Consider the following 25,239-nt stretch of genomic DNA (forward strand, 5'->3'; position numbering starts at 1 on the left):
GTTCCTTGCAAATTCCGAAGTGTCCCCAAGTGGCCACCGGTTACCGGTGACCCGTTCCGGAGTGGCCAGGTTGGGCCAGAGGATGTTGGCATCACTTGTAATGGTCATAGTTTTTAATTTGATGAAATTTGATATGTCACATGGCAAGGTTCCTTGCAAATTCCGAAGTGTCCCCAAGTGGCCACCGGTTACCGGTGACCCGTTCCGGAGTGGCCAGGTTGGGCCAGAGGACGTTGGCATCACTTGTAATGGTCATAGTTTTTAATTTGATGAAATTTGATATGTCACATGGCAAGGTTCCTTGCAAATTCCGAAGTGTCCCCAAGTGGCCACCGGTTACCGGTGACCCGTTCCGGAATGGCCAGGTTGGGCCAGAGGACGTTGGCATCACTTGTAATGGTCATAGTTTTTAATTTGATGAATTTTGATATGTCACATGGCATGGTTCCTTGCAAATTCCGAAGTGTCCCCAAGTGGCCACCGGTTACCGGTGACCCGTTCCGGAGTGGCCAGGTTGGGCCAGAGGACGTTGGCATCACTTGTAATGGTCATAGTTTTTAATTTGATGAAATTTGATATGTCACATGGCAAGGTTCCTTGCAAATTCCGAAGTGTCCCCAAGTGGCCACCGGTTACCGGTGACCCGTTCCGGAGTGGCCAGGTTGGGCCAGAGGACGTTGGCATCACTTGTAATGGTCATAGTTTTTAATTTGATGAATTTTGATATGTCACATGACATGGTTCCTTGCAAATTCCGAAGTGTCCCCAAGTGGCCACCGGTTACCGGTGACCCGTTCCGGAGTGGCCAGGTTGGGCCAGAGGACGTTGGCATCACTTGTAATGGTCATAGTTTTTAATTTGATGAAATTTGATATGTCACATGGCAAGGTTCCTTGCAAATTCCGAAGTGTCCCCAAGTGGCCACCGGTTACCGGTGACCCGTTCCGGAGAGGCCAGGTTGGGCCAGAGGACGTTGGCATCACTTGTAATGGTCATAGTTTTTAATTTGATGAATTTTGATATGTCACATGACATGGTTCCTTGCAAATTCCGAAGTGTCCCCAAGTGGCCACCGGTTACCGGTGACCCATTCCGGAGAGGCCAGGTTGGGCCAGAGGACGTTGGCATCACTTGTAATGGTCATAGTTTTTAATTTGATGAAATTTGATATGTCACATTGCAAGGTTCCGAAGTGTCCCCAAGTGGCCACCGGTTACCGGTGACCCGTTCCGGAGTGGCCAGGTTGGGCCAGAGGACGTTGGCATCACTTGTAATGGTCATAGTTTTTAATTTGATGAAATTTGATATGTCACATGGCAAGGTTCCTTGCAAATTCCGAAGTGTCCCCAAGTGGCCACCGGTTACCGGTGACCCGTTCCGGAGTGGCCAGGTTGGGCCAGAGGACGTTGGCATCACTTGTAATGGTCATAGTTTTTAATTTGATGAATTTTGATATGTCACATGACATGGTTCCTTGCAAATTCCGAAGTGTCCCCAAGTGGCCACCGGTTACCGGTGACCCGTTCCGGAGTGGCCAGGTTGGGCCAGAGGACGTTGGCATCACTTGTAATGGTCATAGTTTTTAATTTGATGAAATTTGATATGTCACATGGCAAGGTTCCTTGCAAATTCCGAAGTGTCCCCAAGTGGCCACCGGTTACCGGTGACCCGTTCCGGAGAGGCCAGGTTGGGCCAGAGGACGTTGGCATCACTTGTAATGGTCATAGTTTTTAATTTGATGAATTTTGATATGTCACATGACATGGTTCCTTGCAAATTCCGAAGTGTCCCCAAGTGGCCACCGGTTACCGGTGACCCGTTCCGGAGTGGCCAGGTTGGGCCAGAGGACGTTGGCATCACTTGTAATGGTCATAGTTTTTAATGTGATGAAATTTGATATGTCACATTGCAAGGTTCCGAAGTGTCCCCAAGTGGCCACCGGTTACCGGTGACCCGTTCCGGAGTGGCCAGGTTGGGCCAGAGGACGTTGGCATCACTTGTAATGGTCATAGTTTTTAATTTGATGAATTTTGATATGTCACATGACATGGTTCCTTGCAAATTCCGAAGTGTCCCCAAGTGGCCACCGGTTACCGGTGACCCGTTCCGGAGTGGCCAGGTTGGGCCAGAGGACGTTGGCATCACTTGTAATGGTCATAGTTTTTAATTTGATGAAATTTGATATGTCACATGGCAAGGTTCCTTGCAAATTCCGAAGTGTCCCCAAGTGGCCACCGGTTACCGGTGACCCGTTCCGGAGAGGCCAGGTTGGGCCAGAGGACGTTGGCATCACTTGTAATGGTCATAGTTTTTAATTTGATGAATTTTGATATGTCACATGACATGGTTCCTTGCAAATTCCGAAGTGTCCCCAAGTGGCCACCGGTTACCGGTGACCCGTTCCGGAGAGGCCAGGTTGGGCCAGAGGACGTTGGCATCACTTGTAATGGTCATAGTTTTTAATTTGATGAATTTTGATATGTCACATGACATGGTTCCTTGCAAATTCCGAAGTGTCCCCAAGTGGCCACCGGTTACCGGTGACCCGTTCCGGAGTGGCCAGGTTGGGCCAGAGGATGTTGGCATCACTTGTAATGGTCATAGTTTTTAATTTGATGAAATTTGATATGTCACATGGCAAGGTTCCTTGCAAATTCCGAAGTGTCCCCAAGTGGCCACCGGTTACCGGTGACCCGTTCCGGAGTGGCCAGGTTGGGCCAGAGGACGTTGGCATCACTTGTAATGGTCATAGTTTTTAATTTGATGAATTTTGATATGTCACATGACATGGTTCCTTGCAAATTCCGAAGTGTCCCCAAGTGGCCACCGGTTACCGGTGACCCGTTCCGGAGTGGCCAGGTTGGGCCAGAGGACGTTGGCATCACTTGTAATGGTCATAGTTTTTAATTTGATGAAATTTGATATGTCACATGGCAAGGTTCCTTGCAAATTCCGAAGTGTCCCCAAGTGGCCACCGGTTACCGGTGACCCGTTCCGGAGAGGCCAGGTTGGGCCAGAGGACGTTGGCATCACTTGTAATGGTCATAGTTTTTAATTTGATGAATTTTGATATGTCACATGACATGGTTCCTTGCAAATTCCGAAGTGTCCCCAAGTGGCCACCGGTTACCGGTGACCCGTTCCGGAGTGGCCAGGTTGGGCCAGAGGACGTTGGCATCACTTGTAATGGTCATAGTTTTTAATTTGATGAAATTTGATATGTCACATTGCAAGGTTCCGAAGTGTCCCCAAGTGGCCACCGGTTACCGGTGACCCGTTCCGGAGTGGCCAGGTTGGGCCAGAGGACGTTGGCATCACTTGTAATGGTCATAGTTTTTAATTTGATGAAATTTGATATGTCACATGGCAAGGTTCCTTGCAAATTCCGAAGTGTCCCCAAGTGGCCACCGGTTACCGGTGACCCGTTCCGGAGTGGCCAGGTTGGGCCAGAGGACGTTGGCATCACTTGTAATGGTCATAGTTTTTAATTTGATGAATTTTGATATGTCACATGACATGGTTCCTTGCAAATTCCGAAGTGTCCCCAAGTGGCCACCGGTTACCGGTGACCCGTTCCGGAGTGGCCAGGTTGGGCCAGAGGACGTTGGCATCACTTGTAATGGTCATAGTTTTTAATTTGATGAAATTTGATATGTCACATTGCAAGGTTCCGAAGTGTCCCCAAGTGGCCACCGGTTACCGGTGACCCGTTCCGGAGTGGCCAAGTTGGGCCAGAGGACGTTGGCATCACTTGCAATGGTCATAGTTTTTAATTTGATGAAATTTGATATGTCACATGGCAAGGTTCCTTGCAAATTCCGAAGTGTCCCCAAGTGGCCACCAGTTACCGGTGACCCGTTCCGGAGTGGCCAGGTTGGGCCAGAGGACGTTGGCATCACTTGTAATGGTCATAGTTTTTAATTTGATGAAATTTGATATGTCACATTGCAAGGTTCCGAAGTGTCCCCAAGTGGCCACCGGTTACCGGTGACCCGTTCCGGAGTGGCCAGGTTGGGCCAGAGGACGTTGGCATCACTTGTAATGGTCATAGTTTTTAATTTGATGAATTTTGATATGTCACATGACATGGTTCCTTGCAAATTCCGAAGTGTCCCCAAGTGGCCACCGGTTACCGGTGACCCGTTCCGGAGTGGCCAGGTTGGGCCAGAGGACGTTGGCATCACTTGTAATGGTCATAGTTTTTAATTTGATGAAATTTGATATGTCACATTGCAAGGTTCCGAAGTGTCCCCAAGTGGCCACCGGTTACCGGTGACCCGTTCCGGAGTGGCCAAGTTGGGCCAGAGGACGTTGGCATCACTTGCAATGGTCATAGTTTTTAATTTGATGAAATTTGATATGTCACATGGCAAGGTTCCTTGCAAATTCCGAAGTGTCCCCAAGTGGCCACCAGTTACCGGTGACCCGTTCCGGAGTGGCCAGGTTGGGCCAGAGGACGTTGGCATCACTTGTAATGGTCATAGTTTTTAATTTGATGAATTTTGATATGTCACATGACATGGTTCCTTGCAAATTCCGAAGTGTCCCCAAGTGGCCACCGGTTACCGGTGACCCGTTCCGGAGTGGCCAGGTTGGACCAGGTTCCGTCAGCATTACTTCAATAAAGCAGGTTCTTAGTATCTTTCATCTGCGGCCAAAAAATCCAAAATCGGTTAAATTATCTAATTTTGGTATGCGAATAACTGATTGCAGATAAATATATCCGTACCCGGGCCAAAATTAAATAGTTCATCACGTAATAATTGAATGATACCCCTCAACTGTCACTTTTCCGTATAAGGATTTCTGAACGTTCTTCGCCTCTGTTTCAAAGCTGTGGCAACGCCCACAAAATTCCCCCGAAGAAAAAATTCATGCTTTTTGTTCGCATGAGCGTGAACAAATGTATGATTTGTTTCCCATTACCATGAACAAAGTTTATGAATACGAGATCAGGAAAAACGTAACCAGACCTGGCGTTACGATTTTTCGTGAACAAACGTTCATGGAAATCGGTTGCAATCATGCATTTGTTCACGGTGCAAAATCTTATCATAAAATTTGCTTTGTTTCCTATTTTCATGGTACGTTGTTCACGTTTACGCGAACGGACTTTTTTGCGTGCACGTGCCTTGAAACGTCGTCTGGGTCTTCAAATTCGTTACATTTTCTAAGCCGAAGTCGGTAACAGACACCAAATCCAATGACAAATCCCACGGGTTGGATGTTGTTCTTTGGGTTTTCTTGATGGCTTTGAAACATTTGCAGTCGTTTAGCGCCAAAAATAACTTTCACCACACACTCCTTTGGCTTCACACAGCCTGGTCGCGCGAATGTTTATACAATCTCGGTCTAATGTATTTATGTTCGGTTTCCCAGCATCTACGAGCGTCTTAATCGCGTCGTCCGTTTATGAAACTGGGTTAATGTTTGCTGATTGAGTGACATCATTTCTTTTAAGTGAATTGTATCAAATTGCAACAAATTAAATCGTGAGCATCAAACTAACAATTCGGTATTTCTTTTTTTTTTACAGGTTACCTGTTGACGCGAGTCGAAGGTAAAATTGGATCTCCCGAGAAGCCACTGTCCGATCTGGGTCTGATCTCGTACCGGTCCTACTGGAAGGACGTTCTGCTGGCGTACCTATGCTCACGACCTGGGACGACGCTGAGCATCAAGGATATCTCGCAGGTAAGATTTCCCCTAAATAATTGAGTTTTAACCAAAATAAATTGATAAATTGATAAATTGATAAATTGATAAATTGATAAATTGATAAATTGATAAATTGATAAATTGCAGCGAAGACTGTTGGGTTCCTGGTTTATTTTTATATTTTCTAATCTTCTAAGAAGGATTTTTAATGAGTTTCAGTTCAAAATCCATCCTCTTGAGGGCAACCAAGCATATCAAGCGTTCGTTTAACCGGTCAGCACATGTTGGCCAGTGCCCATCGACATCTGTCATGATTTCCAGCGAAAAAAAAAACTCAAATAAACAGAAACATAATCTGCCAAAAAAAAACACCATCCTCGCAAGTAATGAGAGCGTTCTACTTTCCAGCCGGCCAAGCGTATTCGCATAAATGGCGATGATTACCGGTATTTGCTTGGTGGAGGATTGCAGGCAAGACATGATCCGGGTTTTTTCATCCTCTTAGGATGATGATACTCATTATGTAGATATGCGCAGGAGCTGCTGCAAAAGTAAAGTGGGCCTTTTGCTCTAATTTAAATGGGGATATTATCGGTTGCTTCAGGCGGTGGGACATAAGGTGATAATATGCAGATAAGAGGCCACAGCTGAAACATGGATCATTTTAAAAACAAGTCCGATCCAGCTTCAGTAGCGGTTCAGATATTGGCAGAGATGAAAAATGGATGTTGTCGAACATGAAAAATCCAAAACATGTTTCTTATCTTTAAATGTTATTTCTATTTTCTAGGGCTATTATGCACCAACTAAACTGTTTTCTTTAGAATGAGTATTTTTTTCTATTTTCTTCGCTTTTAATGGTCAAACCATGCTGGAAAATTCTCTGTGAGTAAAGAAGCAAAAATACATCATTATTTCGTACTCAGCACATTTTGTTTTTTCTCCATATGTACAAAAATGCAACGACATTATTTATTGAAAGTTTCGATAAACACGAGGGAAATTGATTTTTCCAGATGAATGTGATTTTTTTTTAGGAAAATGACATATTTTACAGCTATTATCAAACCTTTAGATTAAGTAGGATATTAATGACATGTTCAGGGATCTCAAAACTAATCTTTTGGTAAAATAAGACCAAACAATATCTTGATATCAGTCAGGTATTTGATTTTTTTTTGAGTTTTACTAACATTTTATGTTGAAGGCAAAGTTATCAAAGAGATAAGACGATATGAATTTACTTTTCTTTTTAAAGGTATAAATTTTGATCGTAAAATAAGGCCTTTAAAAATGATTTAGATTTATCCAGAGTGAATTTTTTACGAAATTTGATGAGTCCCAACTACGATGATTTAAAATTTAAAAGATTAAATAGTAGAGTTTTTGTTATAGAATATATTTTTGCATCTTATTTTTTTAAGTAAAGCTTTTGAAGGGAGAGAACTAGTTTTGTAATGATTATTATGAATTTGTTTTATACTTATTTACAGCAATTCCCCACGAAAACAGCATGATTCGAAAAAAAAGTTCTCCGATCGAGCTCAATTTTTTTCTGGGGGATCCTTGGCCGAAATAATTAGACCCGTATTTTTTTGTTTGGCCATTAGGGTGACCTACGCCGTGTTAGGGTGGTTCGAAAAATGGCAATTTTCGTCGATTTTTTTTTTGGGAAATATTTTAAGAAGTTTCAAAAATCTAGCTAAACATTTGAAAAGGTCGTATTAAAACTTAAAATGCTGTTTTGAAGGTCTCGGGACCAAAGAGCCTATGTCTGAAAATATATTTAAAGGATTCCTCGGAAGTTACGTCTTATAATACGAAAATTTTGGTACCCTAACATGTATAGGTCATCGCTGAAATTTTAAAGTTATCGCAGTTTTAGTGAAAAAAGTCGATTTTTTCCCGTTTTCGTCATTTTTCCATTTTTGCGCGTGGCGCGTCGAAAAACCCAGTTTTTATTTTCAAAAAATCGTATCTCAGAGTATCGAAAACATAACTTCGCCATTTTTTGATATGTTACGTGAAATTTTCGTAGAAATCCGATAAAAATATTTTCAGACATAGGCTCTTTGGTCCCGAGACCTTCAAAACAGCATTTTATGTTTTCATTCAACCTTTTCAAATGTTTAGCTAGATTTTTGAAACTTCTTACTATTTTTCCTAAGTAGCCAAACTAAAAACCTTTCTTTTGCGTCTAGGACAGCTAAAATCGGATGAATGGCGCGGAGATATGATTTTTGAAAAAAGTGGTTTTTGCGAAAATCTACGAAAATTGCCATTTTTCGAACCACCCTAACACGGCGTAGGTCACCCTAATGGCCAAACAAAAAAATACGGGTCTAATTATTTCGGCCAAGGATCCCCCAGAAAAAAATTGAGCTCGATCGGAGAACTTTTTTTTCGAATCATGCTGTTTTCGTAGGGAATTGCTGTATATAAATTTTCACTTTTGTTCAATCCGGTTAAAATTTAACAAATAAGACATTTTAAAATAAAAATATCTCGAGCTTATAAAAAAATATCCATTTGTTTTTTCAGCGTTTGGTTTACGCAATTCCGAGACATTTGAGTGTTAAAATTGAATCTTAAAAATGCTGTTCGTCTTGATCAATAAAGATAAAATCCATCTTTCCAGAACAAAAATAATTGTTCTTGAGGGCTTTATAGGGGCTTTGAACATGAAATAATCTCTACAAAATCGGCCAATTTCATGCGTTTTTTTTGTATTTTTTAATCTGGTTCAAACTTTTTGGGCCCTTCCCTATGACCAAAAAAGCCATTTTGGGTTATGATCCACCCATACAAGTCTCCATACAATTTAGGCAGCTATCCTTACAGGATTGAACGTAAATTTTCGAACATTTGTATCTTTTGAAGGAATTTTTTGATCGGTTTAGTGTCTTCGGCAAAATTTTAAGTATTGATAACGATTAAAAAAATTGGTATATGAAAAGAAAAAAAATGAATTTATCATCATTTTTTCACGAGAATTCAAATTTCCTGAATTCATATTTTTAATTTATTTAATGTTTTATTTGAATTAGGGGATTTTTAATAAAATCAACTCTACCATTTCAAAAGGGCGTTATATTAAAATTCAAAAAATATTTTTTTCGAGGGATCACAACATTTTACAAATGAATAAATGGTACTAGAACATTAAAGACTTTTTAGACAAGACTTCAAAAATAAATTTTCCTATTTCTTACAAAAAAAAATCATAACCGGCTGGAACATATTTGTCCATATTTATCTATAACTCAAAATTTCCGGTTTCTCACCTGAAACATAATTTTTTTCTGAAATTCAAAATATTAATTTTGGATTTTATTTTTTTGTGAATAAGGTAAAAATCCACGGCAACAAACCATTTACCATTTTTTCCGAATAGTCCTCATCAATACCTACAACTTTGCGGAAGACACCAAATCGATCAGAAAATTCCATTAAAAGATACAGTTTTTCGAATATTTACGCATTATTTTTGTATGGACAGCGGCCTAAATTTTATGGAGCCTTGTATAATGGGTGAACGAGTGACAAAAAATGGCTTCATTTGTAATAGGGAAGGCAACGCAAAAAGTTTGAGCTCATTTTTAAAAATATAAATAAAATTAAATTCCGATTATGCTGCAAAATTGTCCACATTCCTTTGCTCTAAATCCTAACACAGAAAAAAAAATCAATTCCCATAATCGTGATTTGTGTTCATGAATTTGAGAACCACAAAGGAATTTATTCATGAGTATGTTGCCTTCGTGGTTCTAAAATCTATGAACATAGTTCACGATTTTGAGAATTTACTTTTTTACGTAAACGTTGAATTGCTACGTTTAATAGTTGTACTCCAATATATTTTACAGAAATGATGGCTAAATGATTCCAATAGATTAATGAAATGTAAAAAAAAAACATCCGATCATATTTTTTTAAACATTTATTGTTATTTTTATAATAAAACAATGACGAATACATCATCAACACTTAAGGTAAATAAAGTCATATTTTAGAATTTCAAATTTCAGACTCAAGAAAGTGTAAATATCCAAGCAAATCATTCAAAACCTTCCGAACCATTCAATTACCCCATATTTTCCACCAGCCTTCGGGGAACATCCCTTTTTCGAGCAACATTTTCCTACACAATAATTTAAAAATTACTTTTTACGAGCCGCGCTCGTAACTTTCTGCTAAAATATGATACTTTCTAAAACATGACGCGGGTCCGTCAATGAACGTCTCATTTATCACGGAGAAGGCTCGCGCCAAAGTCATATTTCGCAAAGGTCTCAATTTTGGCCATAAGCAGGACTATAATTTTAGCTTAAACAAAATTTTGCTCTCGCGGACTGAAAAAAAAAAATTAGAACCCCACGTGCGCGAGTTGGCTTTCCAAAAAAAAAATTACGCTAATGATGATGATAGCCGTAAGTGGCAAGACCTGTGTCGCGATAGGGTGGTAATTATCGATCGATCGTTGGAATATTTTAAACAGTTTGCGTCCACGGTGCGAGGATCCCTCACCGAAGGATGGTAAAGAGTGGCCGAAGCTATCATTTTCTATATTGCTGGCAGACATGGGTGGTTGTGCACAAGTCCAGTCAAGATCCTTTTTGGCGACCGGGTTTATGACCAACTGTTGCTAAAACATATGTTTAGATAGCGCACTTGGCTTGGTGAATTAGTGTTATTATGGAATATTAGTTTTAGGAAAACTCACATGGCTTTATTTCTTGCTTATTGTTTTAATCCTTTTTCGGTCAGAAACCTCTCACTTAACAATTTAACATTTCTATCCGAAAAAATGTCTTTTCCCAAAATTGCATAAAACAAACCAACATTTGAAAGTAATGTCGTCCCGATTCGATCGATTCTGTTGACCCCACACGGTAAGATACACGTAATATGGGTAATAAATAATAACGATCAATTTTCGAACTTTTTTCAGAGGAAACCCAAAAAAGGGCAAAACAACGCAGGATCTTCGATCCTCCCTTGCAGGCACATCTTGCCACTTTGCTCTTTGCAGTTTAACTCACTTCAACTTACTCTTTTTCTTACTTTTTATGATTTCAGGAAATGGCTATCAATTCCTACGATATCGTCAGCACACTCCAGGCCCTTGGAATGATGAAGTACTGGAAGGGTAAACACATTATACTCAAGAAGCAGGTGGGTAATTTTTTGGCAGCCTTTTTTTTTCTCCCTTTTCCCTGAAACCCTCGTGATCGCAGCATTTACTTTATATTATTTTTTTGGTTTTGGTTCTCCCAAAATTTCGATACCCCTCGTGGGTCCAGCATATTTCACTTATCCTGTGTGTTTGTTTGTGAGAGTTGGTTTAGAAGTGAGGATCTCCCCTAATCGTAAAGTGGCCGGCCGGAGTTTGGAGGTTTTGACTGTTTGATCAACGATTGGCTCGTTAGATCGTGCGTGCAACACATTTTCCAAATTCAGGGGCGGAAACGGACTCAAGGATGCCCTACTTGAGGATTGAGGATTGAGATTTATGATTTCAAGATTATGATTATTAGAAGATGTGCAGTCCAGGCTCGATTATCCGAAGGCTTAGCGGTTCCGTCAGTTCGAATCCCGGGGTGGATGGAAGCTAAGGTGTGAAAAGAGGTTTGTAATTGCCTCAACAATCAAGCCTTCGGACAACTAGTTTCGAGTAGAAATCTCGCAATCGAGAACACAAAGGCAATGCTGTAGAGCGAATAATTTGATTTTTTTGGAGGCAAAAAAAATATTGAAAAATTGCATTTTTTTTATTTATTAGGAAATCAACCATTGAAATTTTACAAAAATTGGGTCGCAGATCTCGAATTTGATGTTAAAAGTAAGAAAATAAACAAAAGCGAAAAAACATTTTTTTTTTTGTTCGTGATTTGACTATCCGAAGTCCCATACAAACCTTGAGATAATCGAACTTCGGATAAACGAGTCTGGACTGTATATAAAAAAATCTAAAACATTATTATCTTAATTGGGTAAAATGTCTGAAACATTTAGATACCAATCCACAAAATGCAAAAATGTAATAATCCAGACTCAATTATCCAAAGCCTTGATTATCCGAAGGGACTTCGAATAATCAAATCATGAACAACAAATTGTTTATTCGTATTTTTTTTTTACACATTTAACAACAAATTTGAATTCTGTTAAAACTTGTATAGTTGATTGCCTTAAACATAAACAAATCCGTATTTTTCAATGTTTCATCACCTGCGATTATCCGAAGTAATAATTTATACGAGGCCTTCGGATAATCTAGCCTAGACTGTACTTTATATTTTCAACGTAAATTAAAATTAAAGTCTGTAATTTTACAAAAAAATGCCTTATTAAAAAAACATCTCAACTAAAAATAATTTCTTGCTCAAGATTTATAGACAAAATAAGAGTAAACTCGTTGACGAAATCGCTCACTTCTTGCTTAACTACCGTCTTACTCGCTCACTCAATCAATCACTCACTAACTCACACATTCACATAATAACATAATTTTATTTACTCGCTAATTCACTCACTGGCTCATTCACTTACTCGGTTGTTACACGGAAAGAAATCATGTCAACGGGTCCGTTTACATTGTTAATGATTTATTCTAGAATCCATTTACCAATGTTATCGAACCGTCGTCCGTTCACATTTGCAACAAAATCGTTTACAATTGTAAACAGATTTGCCAACATAACGCCTTCTTAATTTGGTAACGTGCTGCATACTTGCAGGCGTTTCTGACGGTTCAGCCACAAAACTCCTGAAAGTATGCAGCACGTAGAGCTTGTTTTTGGGGGTGGAGCTACTTCTTCTCCTTTATTACATATTTCGTATTCCCGCAATAGGGTTGGTAGAAAATGGTAAATGGTAAAAAAAAATATACAATTGCCTTTTTCGGCAAAGTTGTAGGTTATGGCTATGGCTTAAAAAAAATAAAAAGTAAAGAAAAATCAAAATTTTTATTTTTTTTTGTTTCCTTAAACTAATAATGCTATTTTTTCGTAACAATTTTTTTAAACAAATGAAAAGGTTTTTTGCTGCCAAACAAAATTTATTTTTAGGATGCATAATCCAATTTGCAAATGAAAATGTTTTTTTTTTTCAATTTGAAAGTATTTTATGAAGAAGCAGAAGAAGCACTTCGCCAAATATATTTTCGGCAAGCTGAGAAAATTCATAGATTGTCCTTCATTGGTTGACTTTGTTGATCGGACTGCTGATTACCAAGATACAGCATACAGCCTCTTAAAGCTTAAATTTTGAAACTATTGATAAGATTTTCAGTGTTAAAAAATGAAAGTTTTGTGATATTTTCTGCTCTTTTGTATACAAATATTTTCAAAAATTTAAAAATCAAACCCAACATTTGGAATATTAAAAACACATGTTTTTAGCCCTTTCAAAAGGTTACTTTTGATTCTGAAATTTCAAAATTAATCAGCAGTCCGAAAACAAAGTCAAAAAGCGGAAATTTGATGAAATTTTTCTCTACCTTTCTAAATAATTTTTGCAGGGATGTGTTTTCTTTCTTAAAATGAAAGAAGGAATATTTTTTTTGATAGCAAATGAGATTTTGCATTTAACAACGTTTTTTGAAATGTTGTTTTACAATATTTTCATTTTTTAAGAATTCGCATTATCCTAAACTTAAGCGCAAAATATTTCTTTTTTAGTCCCTTAATACATATAAAAAATCGAAAATTAAAAAAAAATCTCCCTGCAGTAACAAAAAGAAGTCAAATGAAATTTTTTATAATCTTTTACGTGTACCTATTTTTTTCTAAAAGTCCTAATCAAGTCGAGTAGATCAAGCCCTAAGTCGATCGAAAAATCCCATTTCCAAAATACAGATACAAAATAGCTTCAAACGTCAAATTAAAAATCTCGAAAAATAATCCAAATTCTAGATAACTACTCAGCACACACATTTGTCTTATTCTTACCAAACTAGAGGTATTCAGATTAATTTTGACCACTTTTTTTTCAATGCGTTGGTGGAACAATTTGAATATTTAGAAAAGTGAATTCATGACTTTTGCCTAATATTTTTTATTCATTTGTGAAGGACTTATTCCATCCATCCATAAACCACGTCGAATGTTTTTTGGAAATCTATATGTTTAGGGAACAAAAACGCAACTTTTGATAAAGAAGTATGGACAAAAATTTTGGCGTATTTTTTGTACCAGTGTCAAATTTTTTTTTTCTAATATGTAAAATCAAATTTGCAATCGAAGGTACTTTACAGATTTTTTGAAAAAGTGCAACGATTAAGATCTAGCTACTTTAAGTTTAATGTTGACTGAAAATCCCATTTTTCGATTCTTAAAAGTGGTGTTTATACGAATGTCCATTCCTGGAAAAATAATGGTGTGGAAAAATTCAAAAAAATTCCATTAAAATCGCCCTTAAGCTCTCTTAAGACATTCAACATTGAAAATTTTGTAATCAAGACTAACATTTCAAAAATTGACGTAATATTGAATGTTTACCTCTTTGAATGAAAAAAAAATATGAAGGATCATCATTTTGTAGGGAGTTCCACAATTAACTTTGAATATCAATTTAATATTGCCAAACGCACCCTTTCTTGCTCCCCTCGAAATTAAAAAATAATCATGCCATTCCATCTGATTTACAATATTTATTTAACTTATTAACTCGACCAACAACCACAACACCTTCCCGTGCCACCGAATTGATCGCATTTTATCGCGAACTGCGTATCACGTCGAAATTGCTGTTCATTGGAATCATCATCATATAAATAAGTTGAAGAAGCAAAAAAAAATGCCAAACGGAATTTCGGTAGCAAACGCGTAAAAATGTCGGGGCGCTCAGGGCTGGTCAAATTTATGACACTCTACCAATAAAACTGACCCACCGCCGCAGGGCAGGTCGCGGCGCAGGTTCGGGTTCGGAAGTTTTTGCCCCAAATTTATGATCCCGCTGCGGTCGGTTGGAAGGTCAGTTGAGGTTTTAACGTGGTGCAGGTTTTCGGTGAAGTGTTGAAGATGCGTATGATTTGAAACTAATTTTAGGGGGATGCCTCGTGAAAATGTTCGAATTTTGGTACGGCGATTGGTGTCATTATTTTCATCAAAATATTTCTCACTCGACAGGATTCCTACATTATTATTATAAATGAGCGTTGTGTGTCATTTAATGACTGCATTTTTTATATTTTTGATTCAATTTGATTGCAGGGCATGATTTTATTCACGATGTCATCCTTCAATGTATATAATTTGGAACCTGAGTGGAAGAAACGCATTTCGCTGATAAAAAAATATCTTTTAATTTTGAGAAAAAACAAAAGGTTTGACGACGAAAGTCTTCTCGCCAAAACTACAAGTGTTTTGCACTTAATACCACAGGTTGTAACGGTTTCCCCAGGAGATGAACTGTTCAAACAATTTAACCAGTTGCTGACAGCTTTTATGTAGCGGGTTCTGTACCTCGAAATTATCCTGTGCATCCGTTGATTGAGCCTTCCGGAGAGTGTCAAATTATTTTCGACACGAGAGTCTAAGTGTTTTCCCCCGAGAAGATCTTCCTAATGACCCCCCTTAAAAGGAGCCACAAACAGCTGCCATTTGGGGGTCCGCTAATCTGTTTCTTAAGCCATCTTATGGACCCCTGGATGTGCACCACTCGAGGCCCTCGAAATCGTGTGCGGTCGTCCGGTGTCTTAAACACACACACACACACACACACACACACACACACACACACACACACACACACACACACACACACACACACACGCAAAATATGGTTGATTACATTAAGCGTGCATTAGCAATTTATAAACTGCAAATTTATGATCGCGTTTCTTGCCTTATTTATAAACACACAAACACACGCTGATACCAGTTTTGCAGTCGCATAAATATTGTTTTGTGCCACCACCCTTCTAGCGTGGCTTAAGCTTAAAACATTATTTCATTACGAAGCTGTGTGTTTGTGCGGTGATCTGACGGGTCGTAATTCGAGGCATTTTGGTTTTTTTTTAATTTGAAAATGGAACGCAGAAAGCCTTATTTATAGAAATTGCGAAGAAATTCTGTAAGTTTTTAGAATTATTGCAACTTCAAATTTATTATTTTCTAGTTTTTTTTTCTTCTTCATTACTGATTTCTCGTCGTTTGCAGTATTCAAAATAAGTATGTAATAAACACCAATAAAAGCAAGACTAATATTCCAAAAGAGCCAAACATTCAATATTACGCCCTTTTGTAATGTTAGTCTTGATTCCAAAAATTTCAAAATGTTGTTTCCTAAGAGATAGGAAAATTTCACGAATGTTTCAGGTTTTAACATTGAAAATCGGACCATTAGTTGTTGAGATATCGACATTAGAAAATGAAGGGTTTTTTGGGTTCAATTTTCCTGTTTCTTTTTCTTTAAGCCGCTGTATCTCAGCATCCAGAGGTCCAATCTTCATTGTCTTTTTAGACAATTTTATAGCAAATTTTCTGAACGTTTCAAAAACATTTGTTTCAGAAATGATAACCCACCCTATTTTTAAAAATCGAAAAGCTGCAAATATTTCACTGAAATCAAACTTTTTGTGGCTAGGGGAAATTCTCGTATGTTTGGCAGGTTAAGCACTCGCCCCTAATTCCGTCCAATTTGCTGGTTTTCACCATGTAAACAACTAATTTTGCGAAACTTTTGATAGAAACTTGCTTGCTCACTTCCTATAAAGCTATTAATCACTCGATTTCAGTTGAAAACGCTTTTTATGAGCTGTAATTGAATGTCAAAGTGCTGATATGCCAACATTAGAGGCACGCTGGAATTAGATGCTGTTCCCCTATATCTTGAATACGAAGCACTTTATCAAAAAATCTATAAAGTACTTTACGATTGCAAATTTAAATTGACATAAAAAATGACGTTAAGTAAATGTTATGTATTAAATTTGGATTTTTTTTTTCCAAAAATCACTACTTTTTCTAAAAAGCATAACTTGGCGGCAACATTTTTGACCATACTTCTCTAGAGCTCAAATGCGGGTTTTTGTCCCCTAAAACATATCAAGAAATCTCAAAATCAAAAAATACAAAATTTAGGAAAATTTTGTAAAAAAAAGTTAATAGAAAAATGCACAAGATTTTTTTTTCCTGCGCCTATTTTGTTTCTAAGAACTGCCTCATCAATTTCTACAACTTTGCCGAAGACACCAATAAGATAAGAAAATTGTTTCAAAAGTTACAGCTGCCAAAATTGTATGGGGACTTGTATGGATGAACCAATGTCACAAAACAACAAAATTTGAGACAAATCAAAAAATACAAAAAAAAATTGTTGAAATAGGCCAATTTTGTAGAGAATTTCTCCATTTAACAAATACCTAAATACCTAAGAGTGTAACTCTTAAAAAAATACTCGTCTCCTTATTATACTTTTTTTCACTAAATGCTGGATTCTCATTTTTTTATTTTCGAAATTTCTTGAAAATTTCTCTCTAAGACTTTGAAAATCAGATAGTTAGTTTCCAAATAATTCCAATCGACAAAAATTAGTGTTTGTAATTGTCAACCCACTAACCTGTAACTTTCAACTGACGATATCTTAATAAATATTGGTTCGATTTTCAATGTTAAAAAATGAAACTCTTATGATTTTTTTTGATAATTCAATAAAAAAATATTTTATAATTTTTGTTAAGGACCTGCAAGTTTGAAATAGGGAATACAAGGACAAAGTTTCATTAAAAAAAAACTATTAAGAAAAGTATATTTGCGAATACGGATTAAACTACTTTTTAGACTCTTTTAATTATTTTTTGGGCGATTTTTCCATGACATATTTATGGATGACGCCTCATGTTATGCTTTGAACAAAATAATTAATCTTTCTGGAAACATTAAAGCACAAATTCCGATATTTATACATTGCTACAAATTTATTAAAAATAAAAGAAGAAAGGAGGATGAAGTTCTTAAAAATAAACCAAATGAGGAATGGAACTATAAACTTTGAGAACCACTGAAAAAATAATAATATCGATAATTGAATTTCTCTTATTCATCTTTTTGGATCAAGTTCTTTTTTCTAATTTTGGATTTTGCAAAAATAATATTTTTTCAGAAATTTATGACATTGTAAAAAAAATCTCCATCCTGCACTGCAGCTTCACAAGAGTGTGTTTTTTGGCCATTTTAAGAGAAAATATCAAAGAAAATGTTTGTAAATTTTTGTTTTGAAGAATTATAAAGTTTTCTACTCAGCTTTAAACAAAAAAAAAAACTTGAACTGGTAAACCCTGAATTTTTATTTATTTTTATTACACATTTGTTTCTGTATTTCAGAAATTTAGAAAATCACCATTCCTAAAAAAACTCGGATGAGATGTTGCATTGCCCTAAACATTAGTGCAAACGATGCTTTTTTAAATCCTCCTAAACATACCACAGAAGAATTCGAATTAAAAAATACGGTTTTTTGAGAGTTCAACAAATCGATGTCTCTTGATAGGAAAACCAACTTTATACAAGAGAGCACATAGTCATCGAAATGCTTCCTTTGATATCAGAATTGCATGAAAAAATATTGCTTAAAAAGTGACTAAATATAGTCTATTTTTAAAATTTCAGAATAATGTCTACTTAACTCTCTACTGCAAATTTTTTTTTCGATTTTGTTCCTTTTCCCGTGTTCAGGTGGTCATTTTGAGCAACTTTTGTTCTTATAAAATCTCTAATTCTCTTGTTTTATGTTTTCTTGTTTTATTTTTATTTGCATTTATCTTGTTTAGTTTATGTTTGTTTTTGGTAATATTTTGCCTATTATACCACCTCCCAGGGTTGTGAAAATATCAAAATATCAGCTCTCAGCAACTACAATTATCCCGCCCGAATATTCATGCCGTGTTTACACACTCGCGATTGACATTTTCCGTTTCTCTCTCATTCCCGCTTGTACGATTATCCAACCCTCACAGCGTTTAACCATAAAAGCTGGCACAAAACCAATTTCTGCAAGCGCAGTTTTTTGGGACGTCATGCGTGGTCGGCTTCTAATAGCCATCTCGCGTTCTCTCATTTGCAGTTTTCGGAGAGATTGAGAGACTCAACGGTGAGAGCGCATAGTCGAGGAAAAGGGGAGGAGTGATATCGCTGGGAATTACGAGACACAAGAAGAGATCTCGCAAGCTATAATAGCAGCCGCTATACTCTCGGATATTTTTGGTGCAAAGATAATCAATTGACAGCTTTTCTATCACTCATTTGCAACACTACCACCTCCTATCATTACATTTTCCATATCTATTTTTTATGTTTTTCCTTTTTTCTATTTTTTGCCTGTTTTTCAAATTTTCTGCAATAGAATGGCACCATTATAATTTAAAATGCAAAAAAAAAATGTAGAGGCATAGTCTGGGACACTACAAAAATTACTGCATACTTCTTTTTACTTAAAGTAAAGGAAATGTTAGTAAAAACACAGCCAAAGTTGACCCCAGAAAAAATACATTTTTAAAATCATTGACTAAGTCACATAAAATAAGTTAAACTATCAACCCTATTTTTTTAATACTAAGAGTTCTTCTTTCCAGTGCTTTTTAAAGATCAAAAATTGGTTGAAAATTGATTTTTGGCGATTTTTTAAATCGAAGCCCGTCTAAAGGCGGGGTTAAGTTGAAGAGGGTTAACTTGAAGAGTCAAATTAAAACAGATATGTAGCGACAACCAAATGCAGGTGATTTTGTTCATCATTTATGCAAATTGTTACCCGCTCTAAATGCTAATTGATTATGCAATAAAAAGCACAATTATTTTTATTTCGATGACAACGTGCTCGAAACTTAATACCATTCTAACATGCAATAATTAGAACATGACACCCGTGCATATCCTTTCGCCCATGCAACAAAGTTGCATGCAAATCGATCAATTGGTGCTCATTTGTCCACGTCCACGCCCATCCAAAGCCCGCGGTTTGCAATCATGACACCTAGCCGGTTCAGCTGCCTTGTCACACACACCTCCAACTGGAAATTGGATAAATTAAGATGTTTGGCCGATATCCGGTCTGGAAAATTGCGTGACTTTGGCAGGAGGACGATTTGATCGGAATACATTGTATGGGCTGCACGGTGAAAAAAAGTTGGGATATTACATCTGGAAATATTACCTCTTAAAATGTGTAAATTCACCACTATTTCAGTGTTTTGCCTCTCTTTCAGTATAAATTGAGGTAATATTACATAACAAAAGAGGTAATATTATATCTAAGAATTTTACACAATCCAATTTGACACAATTTTTTACTGTGTATAAGAAGGCTGCCGAGCAACAGTTTGACAGCCCAACAGGCGCCCTATTGGGGCCAACCTCCGGCCAAAATCCGGTGTCGGTTCGTCATGGTTGTGGTCTTCCCGGAGGACCCAGGCGGCACCACGACACGTTGGGCCGCCAAGTACGAACTTGATATACAAGACAAATAAACAATTAAACCCCCCGAAATGATGACAGGCTGAAGGCGCTTGCAAACCCGGGACAGTGGCGTGTTTAGAGGTTCAGGATAGGGTTTCCAAACAGATTTTTTTTTGTGATCTCAAGGAATGATTGGTGGAAAATTCAAGAACCGGATAAGTACGATGAAAGAGTAAGTTAATTGCAAGAAATAATACAATTGCAGTACAGTGAAAACAGTCATTACCATTCGCATAGGGTGGTTCCCTAGACGAATGGACTTGGGTCCCATAAATCGTCAAATATCAAGAGAAACTAACCTGAGCATACCATGGAGAATTTCCCTTATCCCCTGAAAAAGTGAACCATATCAAGCTTTTCCTTCTTCCAAATCTCGTTTCCTTAATCCCTGGTGTAAAAAAATATTGTTGAGATAGATTCTAACTGGCTACCCTATCACGTCACCTCCCAGACACACCTTCGGTAATAGCTTTCTTGCGTTCTCGAAGTGTACATTAATTTGCAATTTGGAATAAAATGTTGCCAAAAAGAGCAAGCAGCCGTTCAGCGGCTGGTCTTTCTTCCCGGGGTGAATCGCAGCTGAGTTTGCTGCAATACCTCCAAGGCGTGTGCGATCAACGCCACAAAGCTCATTAGATTCTCCTCGGACAGCCTGGCAGTTCAACGAACGCTTCCTTTGGCAGGTTGCACCTTTGGCTCCACTAACCCGAGCAGGGGTAAATAACACGGGAATACCAAATTTTGGTATTACTTGGGCAAATAACAGCGACCAAAATGTGCCCTTGGTTGCCCAGTAATAGATGGTAAAATACCATGAAATCATACCAAAATCTTGTATGTGGAAGGGCACAACAATACCAAACCATGTTATTCCAAGGGTAAAATAATACCTCAAAATAAAACCATTTCAATACCAAGTTGAGGTCTTCTGGATTTGTGAACATTGCTTGTATACCAAAACTTGGTATTGCCATGGTTTTAATTTTAGATATTCCCGCGCCCTTGGAAAATCATATTTTGGTATTCCTGTGGTCTTTCACATACATGATTTTGGTATGATTTCATGGTATTTTACCATCTATTACTGGGCAACCAAGGGCACATTTTGGTCGCTGGTATTTGCACAAGTAATACCAAAATTTGGTATTTTCATACCATTTTTAGTGCAACAGTGTTAGTGTTAGTGAAAAAACGGTAATGATCCATATGCAACAGCCAGATCTACTCACCTGATGATTCCATGTTGTTCTTAGTGATATTCTTCACCACACCGAATGCATTTGTCATTGATGAACGGCCTGTGCTTGAAGTTCTTGAAGCTACTGAAAAATAACAAGATTGAAAAATAAGTATTATTGAAATGAAACTGGATTGAAATTCACCAAAATTCAATAATCTGTTGATTGACTCGTTTTTCAAAGTATTTGGTTATCCCAACTTAGAGAAATTTCAACGTTTTTGAAAAAAATATTAGTGGGTATATCACAAAAAAAAATTAAATCAGCTTTAAATAACATTTTTGGGTTTCAAGTAATTTTAGCGCAAAATTAATTAACTCGTCAAAATTTTTAAAAAATTTCTCATAGTTTCAGAGAAAATTGATGAAACCTTTCAATACCAAAATAATACCAAAATCATCATGACTTAGAAAATTTTCCACAATTTCAAGTCATTTCTTTAGGGGGTATATCAAAAATGTTTAAAATCAAGTTTGAAATTTCCGGTTTTTAATGAAAGCATTCCCTTTGAGACATCATTTTAGCGCAAAATTAATTATTTTGTCAAAATTGGTCAAAATTTTCCCATAGTTTCAGAGGAATTTGATAAAACACTTTAATACCAAAATAATACCAAAATGTGCCATCCTGACTTAGAAAATTTTCCACAATTTCAAGTCATTTCTGTAGGGGGTATATCGAAAATGTTTAAAATCAAGTTTGAAATTTCCGGTTTTTAATGAAAGCATTCCCTTTGAGACATCATTTTAGCGCAAAATTAATTATTTTGTCAAAATTGGTCAAAATTTTCCCATAGTTTCAGAGGAATTTGATAAAACACTTTAATACCAAAATAATACCAAAATGTGCCATCCTGACTTAGAAAATTTTCCACAATTTCAAGTCATTTCTGTAGGGGGTATATCGAAAATGTTTAAAATCAAGTTTGAAATTTCCGGTTTTTAATGAAAGCATTCCCTTTGAGACATCATTTTAGCGACAAATTAATTATTTTGTCAAAATTGGTCAAAATTTTCCCATAGTTTCAGAGGAATTTGATAAAACACTTTAATACCAAAATAATACCAAAATGTGCCATCCTGACTTAGAAAATTTTCCACAATTTCAAGTCATTTCTGTAGGGGGTATATCGAAAATGTTTAAAATCAAGTTTGAAATTTCCGGTTTTTAATGAAAGCATTCCCTTTGAGACATCATTTTAGCGACAAATTAATTATTTTGTCAAAATTGGTCAAAATTTTCCCATAGTTTCAGAGGAATTTGATAAAACACTTTAATACCAAAATAATACCAAAATGTGCCATCCTGACTTAGAAAATTTTCCACAATTTCAAGTCATTTCTGTAGGGGGTATATCGAAAATGTTTAAAATCAAGTTTGAAATTTCCGGTTTTTAATGAAAGCATTCCCTTTGAGACATCATTTTAGCGCAAAATTAATTATTTTGTCAAAATTGGTCAAAATTTTCCCATAGTTTCAGAGGAATTTGATAAAACACTTTAATACCAAAAGAATACCAAAATGTGGTGTTCGACCATTGACAAATTCTGCAATTTTGCAATATCAAAACAATACCTTAAATTGGTATGATAGCACATTTTGCTCTTGCATAATCCTTAAGACAAATTTTAAAGGGTCCAGGAATACCAAAATTTGGTATTGATACCAGAGAAAGGTATTATTACACGCAAAACCGCCAATGCGAATTTTATGAGCATTGGTACCCGAATCTTGAACATCGAATGATCATAAACGATCATGAGAATCCGATGCTCAAAGCGCGCTGACCATCCGATGTTCATCTTGCTTTGTTCGAAATTTGACAGTTCATTTGAATGTGTGCGTGTCACCGCGCGCAGCTTTTGGCTGTTTTCACTATTCACCACTGGCGGCGCCACCGTACTTTGCCGTTGCTGGGATAGTACCGCTTTTCACCACTAGATGGATTTATTCCCCCAGGACGCAAACCAAATGTGTACGAAAAATTAATATTAATTGAAATATCATAACATATTATTTTTATTGCTTCAACACGATAAATAAAACTAAGCTAAGCATTGAATATGAAAATTCCGCTCAACTGAGTTTTATTTGGTGTTCAAGCAATAAAAATAATATGTTTTAATTAATATTTCTCCGAAGAAGAATATGGGAATAAAAAGCAAGCAATTGTTTTATTACTTCAACAGAAAATACCAAGTTGTTATGTTTACCATTGATTAGGTCTATTCTATAACTGCAGAGTGCGGTAGAATTTGTTAACTCTGTATTTTTGTGTCACCATTAAGATCAAATTACAAAAATCGCAAGGCCAGATTCCGCCCGCTGCGTCCTTCTTCAAGATCTTCTTTTCCTTCTTGTCCCCGGTGACAGCCTTCTTGCCGGCCTCGGACTTCTTGGCGGTCTTGACGGCTTCGGTTACCTTCTCGGATCCAACTGAGCTGCGCGATTCTCGCACGGACGACAGTCGGGTCCGGCGGCAGATACGTTCCGACGGCGCATGGCCAGCACCTTCATGTACTTGGACGCGACTCAACGCAACTCTTCTTGATGGCCAGACGAGATCTTTTGCGCTGCAGCACACCTGGAGTGATAAGACGCTGGATCTTGGATGAATTGGACTTAGTCTTCTTGCCGTCCTTCTCCGGCAGCGGGCGCTTCTCCACAAACTTGGTCAGGTTGTACAGCTTGCGGATGTTGGTCGCACGCTTTGGTCCGAGACGACGCGGTATATCCGTCAGTCCGGGAATGTCCTTCTCACCCTCCCTCAGCATGTTCAGCGCCAGGTTCTTGCAACAGCAGGACAATGTTGCATCTGTGCACCCAGCGGTTCGTGTTGGTCTGGAATTAAATTTTGAATCCTTTTTGAATAAAACTGAAAAAAATGATTTTATGTGTTACATTAGATCAATAGTTCAAATAAGAGTTTAAATTGAGTGGATTCGCTGCAGTTCAGCAACTGGTGTAAATGGGGGGGCATCCCGGAGTTCCCGGAAAGTGTCCCGAGGACGCCAAAGAATCACACACTGGTAAACGGACGCGTCCACGAGAGCTGGGAGAGCAATAGAGTCAAGTTCACCTTCATGTGCTGCTGGGACAGTTCGCTGCACGTGGGCTAGTTCCAGAAGTTCAGCCGTACGTGAAGGCTACTGTTTGGCCACCTGCGGTTGCTGGAGTTCGGTGCCATTGAATTCCTTCGAGGAAATGCTCTGCACCAAATCCATGCTGGAGATCGAGTCCGAACTCTTCCAGTGCCGGCTTAGACTATCGCACGACATAGCCGGAACAACTAGCGGCGATAGATCCCGAATCAGCGAGGCAGGTCGCTGCTTCTGCAGGTGTTTCTTGTTGATCTCCTCCGCAATCTTGAGCCCAGTGCGCTCGGCAACACTTTCTGTAGGTGCATGGTCAGGTTGCCATTGTAATGGTTAACTCGTGAACTTCTGGCGTCATCCGGTCGTGGTGATACTCGAGCGCTTCTTCCGCCGTTTGAATGGAGCGAGCGATCACGTCGGCGCCGACTCGTTGATCACTCTAAGGTAGTACTTTTACTGCGGGGATAAAGACCAAGTGATTCGGAGAATCGAAAAAAAGCTTTCCTTTCTTACCAAAAACATGCTCCGGTGGATGTAGATTGTACTGGCCACCGCAATCGTATGCGGGTCGCCCTTCTTGTCGGACAGCACGCAGTGGTGGCTCGGTTCGCGCCGGTCCGGCGCCTTCAGCTTTATCACGTACTCGATACCCACCACCAGGCCTTCCTTGAAGCGGTCTATAGTGGCCATACCAGGTGAAACGGGTCCGCTCGGTGCGAAATGTATTTGGGCTGTTGAGAAGCAAGACGTTATTTTTAACAAATTACAAGATCTTAAAAGGACACTCACATT

The 25,239-nt window shown here is 38.0% G+C and overlaps 1 protein-coding gene across 1 annotated transcript in view; it reads left to right on the forward strand.

The window, feature by feature from the left end:
- LOC120425917 (histone acetyltransferase KAT7-like) overlaps positions 1-25,239 on the forward strand; it is a 70,132-nt gene that overhangs the window by 16,215 nt on the left and 28,678 nt on the right. The window contains exons 2-3 of the mRNA XM_052706916.1: positions 5,537-5,694; positions 10,738-10,833. Of these exons, the coding sequence (XP_052562876.1) occupies positions 5,537-5,694; positions 10,738-10,833 (254 nt within the window). The remainder of the gene's footprint in view (positions 1-5,536; positions 5,695-10,737; positions 10,834-25,239) is intronic.

The sequence above is a fragment of the Culex pipiens genome, chromosome 2 (assembly GCF_016801865.2).
Source record: "Culex pipiens pallens isolate TS chromosome 2, TS_CPP_V2, whole genome shotgun sequence".
In the NCBI taxonomy this organism is placed as follows: domain Eukaryota; kingdom Metazoa; phylum Arthropoda; class Insecta; order Diptera; family Culicidae; genus Culex; species Culex pipiens.